This window comes from Musca autumnalis, unplaced genomic scaffold (genome assembly GCF_047663935.1).
Source record: "Musca autumnalis isolate F117 unplaced genomic scaffold, ASM4766393v1 scaffold_1, whole genome shotgun sequence".
Classification (NCBI taxonomy): domain Eukaryota; kingdom Metazoa; phylum Arthropoda; class Insecta; order Diptera; family Muscidae; genus Musca; species Musca autumnalis.
In genome coordinates, this window is record NW_027411644.1 from 13,040,164 (window position 1) to 13,051,223 (window position 11,060).

The 11,060-nt window shown below is 36.3% G+C and overlaps 1 protein-coding gene across 4 annotated transcripts in view; it reads left to right on the plus strand.

Moving 5' to 3' along the window:
- The window catches only part of Teh1 (tipE homolog 1 phospholipid transfer protein), a 507,587-nt gene extending 497,135 nt beyond the window's left edge, over positions 1 to 10,452 (plus strand). For 3 of the 4 annotated variants that reach the window (XM_073967243.1, XM_073967235.1, XM_073967251.1), the window contains one exon: positions 8,170 to 10,452. In XM_073967243.1, coding sequence (XP_073823344.1) covers positions 8,170 to 8,239 — 70 coding nt within the window. In that variant the 3' untranslated portion in view covers positions 8,240 to 10,452. The remainder of the gene's footprint in view (positions 1 to 8,169) is intronic. The other variant, XR_012410187.1, reaches the window with a different exon arrangement.
- The last annotated feature ends 608 nt before the right edge of the window (positions 10,453 to 11,060 follow it).

The following is an 11,060-nucleotide window of genomic DNA, read 5'->3' on the forward strand; positions in this document are numbered from 1 at the left end:
GAAGTGTTGGAACCTGGTGCTGCTCACTACCATGTTCTTTGCCGCAGCAAAATCGATCAGCCGCATTCCGTTGTCGGATGTTACAGCTACAAACCACAATGATGTCTGTCTGTCCTGGAACCTACGATATCTCTCAAACGGATCAACCGACTTGGTTTAAATTGGAAGAGGGGTCATATCAGAACGGTAACTTCGGTTTTTTTAGGTGTTTTGAAGAGAGTGTTGTCTGTTATTCGACTTTTTTTCTTTTCTCAAAAATTTATAGATTAGTCAAGCTGGAGGTGTAAGCGTGTGATTTAAACCCCAGCTTGACTAATCTATCAAATTTTAAGGTATTTTGAAAATCACATTTTCCATCCTGTAAAATCACAATTTTGCTGTAAATTGAAATTTCGAACCAAAAGTCCGCTTACCAAAAATTATTGGAATAGGTGAATGTGTTTGTTGTTGGAGCCCTCATATTTTAAAATCAATATATTTTATATACGTCAGAAGTGAACGATTCGTTTTGGAACTTCAGCTTACAAAATTTACTGATAAGTTATTACTTTTTTTCTCGTAAATGACTTGCAGGTCGAACATCTATTCCATAATCGTTAACCATGTGGTTTATCTATTCAAAAATGTCATATATTCCATGTATTGTCCCATATATACACACATATATTACGATATATTCGCTTGAAATGCTGTACACATAAAAACACTTTATAGGTGGCAAAAGTGGGAGGTTTGTGAGCCAAATATTGGTTGGGTAATTTCATACTAATTTTTTGTAATGGTGGGAGGAAATAATTCAACCTAAGCAGATAGAGAGAGGAAGAGGCAGAATGGTAAAATGACTTTTATTGTTTGTACTCTTTAATTGCTTTCTATTGTTTTTCTGGTGGTTTCTTCTTCGTTATCCTGCTATAGAATATAATCTTGGCATATATATAAAATCTCACTGCACACACACATACAACAAGTTATTGAAAATGTGAGAGGGAGAGACAAAAATATATATTTCACATACATACAAACCTATTCACACATAAAAGAAACAATAAAAGCGTAACAAAGTGTGTAGTGGAAATTGAATGCATATCCTTTGTGTTTTGTTGTAATTGTATGTGGTGTAAATGTGTGATTGATTATGTATTTGTATATACATAATTTATATATTGATTTGATAGATTGAACAAAGTAAATAGTTGTTTTTGGTTTTGCTTTGAAAGGGCAAATATTTGTCATAATTAAAAATTAATGGAATTATTTACACCTTTTCGGGGTGATTTTGTGAAAATATTTAATGTTTCGTGTTAAAGTTGTGTGTTTGAATAAATCAATTAACAATTACTATATAAATAAATATAAAGCCCAAAGAAGTGAGTGCTTTGTTTTAGGGGAAGCAAATTATTATTTAAAACACCTCTATATAATTTGTGCCACTGCCCCTTTGGGTCACTTAGGTAATCTATCACAATTTTTTTGCTGACGATTTGAAGCTTTTTCCTGTCTTATGAACATTGGCGTGTATGGCTTCTCTTGTTCCGTGATTTGATTGAATTTCCGTTTGGATTGTGTTTGATTTTGTTCTTGGACAAGTCTAAACAAACAGTCAAACCGAATTAACCCAGCCCGTGGATGACGGCTCGAATGCCAACGTTTTTGATGATGTTGCTATTTTGTGCCGCAACGCATGCCAACACACAAAAATTGTATAAGATTTCATGATGATGGTATAATAGGGTGGGGAGGAAAAAAAATAAAAAAATAAACATTATCAGATGTTGTGTCAATCTTGAAATTATTTAGACCCTCATACTTATGTTTTAGATAATTTTACATATGAAAGGTGATTTGATTTCAGAGAAATTTCAGTGAATTATGGATTAAATTTGAAGGTAAAAATTGTATATATTTTTTTCATTACTCCCTATTGCACTGAAAAAAACAGTGCCGTTTTTTTCTAGCCAAACCAAAAACATTTCACTTAATCAAAATGAAATGCGGCCTTAACACAATGTATGGTTTTGGTCACGTGTAGCAAATCAATGGAAATGCATTCAAATTCAACGGTTATTTGTACGGCTGTTTTTGTTTTGTTTGCTCATATCAGAAATTGGGGCATCTGGTCATTCATCGCCAACAATGTGTTGCATGATTTCCCATCTGAACACAGCCAAATTGTTTTGTAGAAATGTAAACATATCCATGAGTTGGTTGATGTGTTTTCTTTTTTGATTTACCGGTCATCAATTAATATTTTGTGTTGCAGGTAGTTTGGTTTTTGGTCCTTTTAAAGCCGAAGGCTAGGCGTTTTTAGTCATGTCATGGTCGACGGCTATGATAAAAGATTGATCTGATCAGTGTTCATTTTGAAGTCATTTAACATACCCATTGTTGTTCCTTCCCCTGCAATAAAGATGACATGGTTCTTGTTTCTGCTGTAAATTGTGTAGTAGAGCTGGCAAACTATCGATAGTCGAACTAACGTTTTGATCAATGTCGTAAAGCTTTGTTTATAACGCACTTAGAAGCAATTATGTTTTAAAGAATTCGCCACTCTTTTTGGTGGCCGACGTAACCTTTGTTTTACGACAGCAATTAAAACGATAGTCGGGATATCAATAATTTGCCAGATTTATTACAGTTACGTCCTTGTTTTCCCAATATTGAAGATAGTCGTTTTCGAAACATGGAATATCCTGATTTTAGTCTTAAGACATACCAGCCAACAACTGTTGGAGGAGGAGTACACCGCTGGCCGAGAGGATTGATATCTCCACATTTTGCACGGTGTGAGAAGACGCTCTTAGGAGGACAAGAGAAAATTACCACAGCTCACCACATACACATTGCCATTGTGAACCCTATCTAATAAAAAACGTTTCGAGACAAAACGTCATTCCCCTTGGCCCAGACCATCTTCGAGGATTAAGTAAATTGAGGGCAACAGTAGAATCACTCTCGAAACCGGGAAAGAAGCATGATAGAACGGCTGTTACTTTCAACAGAGTTACCATGTCAGATCCAAAGAGGCGGGCGAAGTGGAGCATAATACGCAATATATAAGCGCATTTAGCCGAGGAGGTACGACCACAATTTACGACGAGCGAAGTTGCAGATGTAATCCGAAACACGAAATCAGCCAAAGCGTTTGGCCCACGCGGAATCCCATTGGTCATGTTTAAGCCTCTGGATGAACCCGGATTTATGTTCCTGGGCAACAGTGCGCAATCTATCCTCAATTATGGAAGCATGGAAAGTTAACAGGGTGGTCCCGCTACTGAAGTCTGACAGGATGCCTGTAGAGGCGAATATTATAGGCCGATCTTACTCCTGTCACCTGTACCGAAGATTCTAGAGGCACCTCCCAATGACAGGAAGCAGTTTCCTAGTTGCCAAAAATCAACATGAATTCCGGAAAATGCACAGCACCACAACAACATTACGCGCCATATCCACACATATCAGTCGAGGACTGAACCAGAACTGGCCGTGCGATCGAACAGTCATAGTGGCTCTAGACCTATCGAAGGCTTTCCATATCGTCAACCAGTCAAGCTGTTCGAGACAATGAAAAGACTTCCTTGTAGCTGTGTTTGAAACATTGTCAATTACAAGTGTGGACGCCAAACAATTGCGGAATTCAAATAGAAGAAGTCGGAGAAACGTATAGTGAAGAAGGGAGCTACCAAAGGCAGGGTAATATCTCCGAAGCTGTTAAGCCTCTACATTTCAGAAATTCCCCACCCATCAGACGGCATAGAGATCGTAATGTATGGGGTCCTATCGTCGATTACATATGTGATAGGTTAAATATCTACATAGCACACTTATTGCAGTTCTTCCATCTGAGGAATACAAAAAATATATCTACCGCTAAGTCCACTGTCACACTGTTCATGACCTGGATGGCTGAAATGAGGCTTCCCCGAACATATTGGTCGATGGTGGTGATTAACGTCCTCACAACTATTTGCAATAAAATCAGAAGTAGGAACAAGGTCTTCATCACCTGTGGTGTTGGCAAGGAAAACCTGTTGACCTATAATAAGTTATGAGGCGCCAGTGGACAGCACAGAAGAATATTCAAATCTGCCTCATCATGACCAGTGGACCATCTTTATGAGAAGACGTAGATGCATATCGTTTGGATAGGCTTCAGTATCCGATTTGACAGAAACATTACACATCGTAAAATTTCTTTCAAAAGTACATAATGTTCTAACGAGACCTATATCGGACATATGTATCTTCGAGTAGCTCAGTCACCGAAGTTGAACATTTTTGCTTAGGTGCTGTTAATGGGCTGCTCGAGGATAGTTTTGAAATTTTTACCGAAATTATTCCTTTTGATCTGGTTTACAGCAATTTAGTTTGTTTCATGAGCAAGCCGATGCTTCCAGACATAGAGGTCCAATTTGTTAAAAAAAATCCTACCTTGACCGACTTAAATGGCTGGTGGTTTCTATAATCGAATAATTGAAAGAAGTGACTGACATTGGACTAACATATGTATATCGAACTTCCGTCACAAAATTTCAAAATTTGTGTTAAGAGCAGCTTATCATCGGAAATGGTATATTTTATTCTGATTAGGGCGGTATCATTTTTTGTGGGCAAGTCCGTTTATAATGCAAAAATCCTAAGGTAATCAAAGATTATTTGACTGTTTGGGACGATAACTATCGGAAGGAATGACTCTTAAAATAGATCCAGTTCCAAGATAGACTATGTATGGCATGTGCATTTTTTATACCCTCAGCATTTATGCTAACGAGGGTACATACACTTTCATGCCTCATCGAAATAATAGTTTTAGACCCCAAGTATGTTTGGACGAAATGTGTTTCAGACAATTTGGAGTCGATTTAGCAATGTCCGTCCGTCTGTCTGGCTGGTGCACACGATAACTCTCGAACGGATGTACCAATTTGGTCAAAAATTTGGCGTTAGTAATATTTTATCCAAACTTAGTTTAAGTTCGGAGATGAGCCACATCGGTCCACTCCTTCCGATACCTCCCCCACAAAAGTTCGAAAATGTTCCGAAAAATTGTACGCGCGATAACTCTTGGAGCGAGTAGCCGATTCGGTCCATGCTTTGCACATCGTGAAATTTTCACCAGACACTCCTTCGGATACCTCCCACACAACATTTTGGAAATGTTCAGTTTAGGACCGGCTTCCGAATCGCTTTGATTTTTGTTGTAACAACTTGTATTCCCTGCCCCCATTACGACGGTGCAAGTTTTATCAGGGGCAAGTCCATACTTCCCGAGAAAATAGTTCGAAAGGTTAAAAAAAATCCTAGGCACCTTGTGTAGTGGTTGGAGCGCACGATAACTCTCGAACGGATCAGCCGATTTGGTCTTAAACTTGGCGTTCATAATATTTTGTCCATAATATTTGGGGTGCCACCGTGGTGCAATGGTATGCACACCCGCCTTGCACGCTGAAGGTCGTGGGTTCGATTCCCCGGTCAGTCAACATCAAAACACTTTTCAACGGTGGCAAAATAACCCTCAGTAATGTTGGCGACATTTTCTGAGTATTTCAGCCTTGTACAACTTCTCTACAAGTGGTGTAGACACGCCGCACGGTGGTCGAAAGCACTGATCTAGCGGCGCAAAATCAATAACTTGCAAACGAATTGAGATACGTCACTGAAATTTAGCACAAACTCAATTTGTACCTGTGGGTAATAATGGGCCAAATATGAACAATATCGGCTGATGTTTTGGTATAGCCCCCATATAACGGTACCTTAATATTTTGAAGATTTAAGCCACAATTTCGTAGCAAATTAGCTGTTATTTGTTACCTAGGGTTCTTAGTGGTCACAAAATATTGTCACCAAAAATTATGGACATAGCTGTACGTTCTGATATAGCCCCCATTTAACCGTATCTCCCAATTTAAGGTATTTTGAATATCATGACCACATTTTTAAACCAACTTGGCTGTAATTTTGCATTCAGTGTTCTCACTGCGTATAAAATCTTCTTACAAAACATTTTCAACACAGATTTATGTTTCGATGTAGCCCCTTTTATGGTAGCCCCGATTCGTTGAATTTTTAGTTATGTTATCCCATATTTAACAACATATTTAGCTATAATATAGTATTACAGTGTCTCCGGGGGTAGAACTCCTCCTTGCAAATATTTCTCAAGATAGGTTCCTATTTTGATTTAGCTCCCATACAAATGCATAGCCAAATTTGTATGAATTTCATGCAAAAACCCCTTATTTTAAAAGTGCAGTCATCAAAAGATTTGCAAATATTTGCAGCCCTAATATAGTTATTCCGTATCTAGAGAGTCCAATTTCACTCCCCAAAAAATAATCGAACCTAAGTTCGGCCAAGTTTACAAGATGCACTCTATGGAACAAGCGCGTACAACCCATAAAACACTAACAAATTGAATTTTTTGAAAATTTATTACTATATAACTAAGTACCTCCAAACCCCAAACTAATTTTTATAATTTAAATCACACCCTCTGATATTAATTAAAAATAAATCTAGTCCAGTTTCGTTACGAATTTATTTACCATTTAAACAAATATGAAGTTAATTTTTTGCAACAATTTTTTAAAATCTGATGCCTAATAGGCAAAGTTTTCAAATAAAAACTCTTGTATTTGATAGTGAATAACTGAGGGAATATTTACAACAAAAATGAAAAACAAAATCTTTGTCTGCAAAGTGTCTGTAATCGATACAATGGAAAATATTTCGCAATTTTATAGTTCGATTTTTTGACTTTCGCGCCGCTAGATCAGTGGTTTCGACCAGTGTGCGCCGTTCGGACTCGGCGATAAACATTGATATGAGAAAAGTCTCACCTGTCCCGCCAGGGATGTTTGTGGAACAATTATTATATTAATATTTTGTCCATATCGTTCACTCCTTCAGGTACCTCCCCCACAAAAGTTTGAAAATGTTCGGAAAAATTGTGCGCACCAAAATTCTTGAAGGGATTCACATTTTGGTCCATTCTTTTTGTATCGTAATATATCTACGGGACATAGATCAGCTTCGAACATGGACTATATAAGTCCACTCCTTCGAGTACTTTCGACACAAAATTTGTGAAGAGTGCAGTTTAAGGCTTGCTCTCAAATCGTTTTGATTCTTTTTGTAACAACATGTATTCCCTGCCTCCATTACGACAGTACACGTTTTTTCAGGGGAAAGTCCATACTTCCTGAGAAAATAGTCCAAAAGGTTAAAATGTCCCTATGGCACCATGTGGACTTCGAATCCCTTTGGTTTTTGATGTAACAACTTACATTTGCTTTCCCCATTACGACGGTATATGTTTTTTCAGGGGCATGTACTTACTTCTTGAGATAATGGCCCAAAAGAACAAAAAAACCTGCCGGCCCCAATTAAACTGGGTAGTGCGTAAGATAACCTTCGAAAGTTGTAACCGATTTGGTCCAAACGTTGTACATCGTATTATATATACGTCAGAAGTATTGTGTGTTATTTTCTTTCCATGAGGTCCGAGGCTGAGTGTATATCTCTGTCGGCCAAGCCGACTGATACTTTTTTACTTGTTTTATTGTTGATTAGGTTTGTCAGTGGAAAAAGTAGGCACACTGTTTCTTATACCTATCCCATGAACCCCTAAACATTTACGCTGAAAGCTTCCAAAACTTCTCTTGACAACTACGAAAATGCTATTTTAATATTTAAAATTTAGGGTCTATTCTTAGTTCCGCCACGGGCGGAGGGTATATCTCCCTTCGGCAAAGCTGACTGATACTATTGTACATCTTTGTTGTAATTTTTCTGTAACGATTTTAAAACAGTGATTCAGGATTTTCATCTGTCATCACTTACTTCTGAAATATGTATGAAACTCAATAGAAAATGTATTCGAAATAAGTTAGTGAGATGTGCTCCCTAGTATCCTTATGTTATCCCGTATCCTTCTCCCTTTTTTATTTTCTATTGCTGTTTGGGAAAATGAATTGTTTAAATGCTCTTATTTAAATATTAAAAAGTCGTTTTATACAAAATTCTATAACAAATGTATTCACACCCACTCTCACTCACACAACATTATAAAAGTAACCTAATAATATCCAAAATTTACCAAATTTGCTAAATCCAATATCATCACCTATTGTTATTTAATATCTCATCTTCGTTTAATTCTATTTGCAGTGATACATCAATATCAACCCGTGTGGATATGCTGACGCCGGCCATTGAAGTCTATAAACCACCGCTCTGACATAAGGATGACACGGTGGAGAGCAATTTAGGTAATCCATCGACAAGTAGTGATTTTTAGCAAAAGCTAATAACGACCCGTGTCGAGCTTAATAATGCAGTCTATATGCAAACAACAACAGCAACAACAAGGACATCAACAACATCAACACCCACAACGGTTATACATGTAACAACAACATTGCCCCAGACAACAGCCACAACAACTACTACAACTACAGCATTAGTGACAAATGTAACTACAACTAAAACATCCACAGTAACAACAACAGCGACTACTACGACGACGACAACAACTACTAGTTCTACTACTACTACTACGGATAATCTATTTGTTCTTCCATCATAGTGTCAATCAAACGATAAACAACAACAAAAACACATAACGAAATAATAACAACAACAGCAACAACCACACTCTACAAAACGAATTAAAACTAGAAAAAAAAACTGAAAAAAGGGAAAACCACAAAACTCATGAAAGCCCAGAACCAGAACAACAACAACAAAAAACAGCTACAATATTAAGTAAGGTAACAGAGAGTAACAACAATAACAATGCCCAAAACGAAATCAACTGAATATAAATACCAACAATAACAACAAAACCAACAAACATTCACATATATATAATATATATTAAGTTCATAAATATATATACTCGTACATATGTATTTCGTGGAACAATAAGAGAATACGAGAAAAAATGCCAGACCCATTGTTGGAAGGGATTCTATGGTAAACACACAAACACACAATATGAATGGAACTGCATGGTCAACTATTTAGGAAACCAAATTATAATAAAATCTCCCTCTCCCCCAATAATTTTCTACAACAATATGTAAATGCCACACACATACTCCCCCAAATACATAGATACAAAAACGTATATTTTATAAATGAAAATATCGACCATACTGAACCGCAAACAAAACACACCTTTAATCTGTTACAAAAGCCTAAACGATACAAAAAAAAAAGAAACATCTACACAAAATATATACACATACAGTAAATATGTAATACCCGATTTACATAAATAGAAAGGACAATAGAACTGATAACCCAACATAATAATCCATGAAAATGTATATATTTTTATTTTTAAATACCGAAAAAAGAACGGATAAACAAAATTTACAAAAATCGTCCTACCAAAAAACACGAATGTGCAGTTTTAATTTAGCTAACAAATTTATTGGCAAGTGATAATAATTTTAATTGACTTACTGAGGCTATTGTTTATTAGTATTTAGTTAGTATTGGATTTTGGTATAAATTGACAGAAATATTTGAAGTTTTGTTTTGCTAATTTTCGAAGTTATAGCAAATAAAATTTGCAATAATCGGTTAGTCCCAATTTACATTGGGCGAGTTTACTTTCGGCAATTTTCATTTTGTAGGAGAGAGAGGTGAGACATATGGTAACTAGAGTTGTGTAGTTCCGGAACGAACTAGTTCCAAGGAACTATTCCGGACAAGGAACTATTGGAACTATATCCGGCTCTTTCATTTATATAGTTCCTTTAGTTCATATAGTTCCAGCCGTGCATATAATTCCTTTCATTTATATAATTCATTTTCTTTCTTCGATCTTTCACCTTTGGTTCCTTCATCATTCAGATGCGGCCACATTGTTAAATAAATGTAAATTACATCCTCGTTACATTGCTGCAATTTATTTATTTTTGTGTCAATTCATCCACCAAAAAATGAAAACAAAAAGAAAGAGAAAGATGCGTTAAACTACTTCATTCTCGGAACTATTTGGAATTAAGGAAATAAAAAGAACATGGAACGAGAAAGATGCATTGAACTATAACGGTCCCGGAACTATTTGGAATGAAGGAAATAAAAAGAACATGGAACGAGAAAGATGCATTGAACTATATCGCTCTCGGAACTATTTGGAACTATGGAACTATATTAAGGAACTAGTTCCTTTTGACAAAAGGAACTAGAAAGATCGATCCGCTCCAGGAACTATATTGCCCAACTCTAATGGTAACCCTTTGCCTCTCAGAACCCTCTCTCACCTACAAACTGACAATTGCCGCAAGTAAACTCGCCTAATGTAAATTGGGACTTATTATCGGTAATTTTGTTGTCGACTACCTTGTAGGAAGCCTGTTGTCAAGTGTCGCCATGTCAACACTTGTTTTCATTGTTTAAACGCTGCCTACAATGAAGAAATTAAACATTTTAATAAAATCAAAATGGAATTTAATGTCATATTGGGACATTTATGAACTTAGGCCGAAAATGGATGGCAATTGCCATTGACACCCAAAAATGTATTTTGTTCTATTTATTTTTGAAATAAGTAAGTGTTGTAATAGTGTCCCCAAGTGACCCCGTGTGACCGGAAGGTGCTTGAACATACAAATAAAAAAATGTAAAAAGTCTTAAGTTCGGTCGGGGCCGAACATTTTATATATGTATACCCTCCACAATGAAATATTGTGGACAAAATTTAATAAATTGGAAGTTTTCTGACCGCTTGGACCGAAAATTTAAATGAAAACTTCAAAATACTTAAAATAGGGTCGTGTGGTTATACACTACGTTTCATGTCAATAGCACATTTCAAATTGCTTTTTGTTGCTTCAGTTTAGTCGATATCCGTGGAATAACCTCGGGAAAGTTTATATATCTTGGTTTGTATTTTTATGAAGTATCCTTCAACAAAAGGTTTGGCTTCGACAACGTATCGTTATATATTTTTTTTTTTAATTTCTCTCAAAAAGCCCAACATTTGTACGGTTTAAAGTGTTTCATCGGAATATCACATTCTTTAATAACTTGAGTAAAAATGCAAA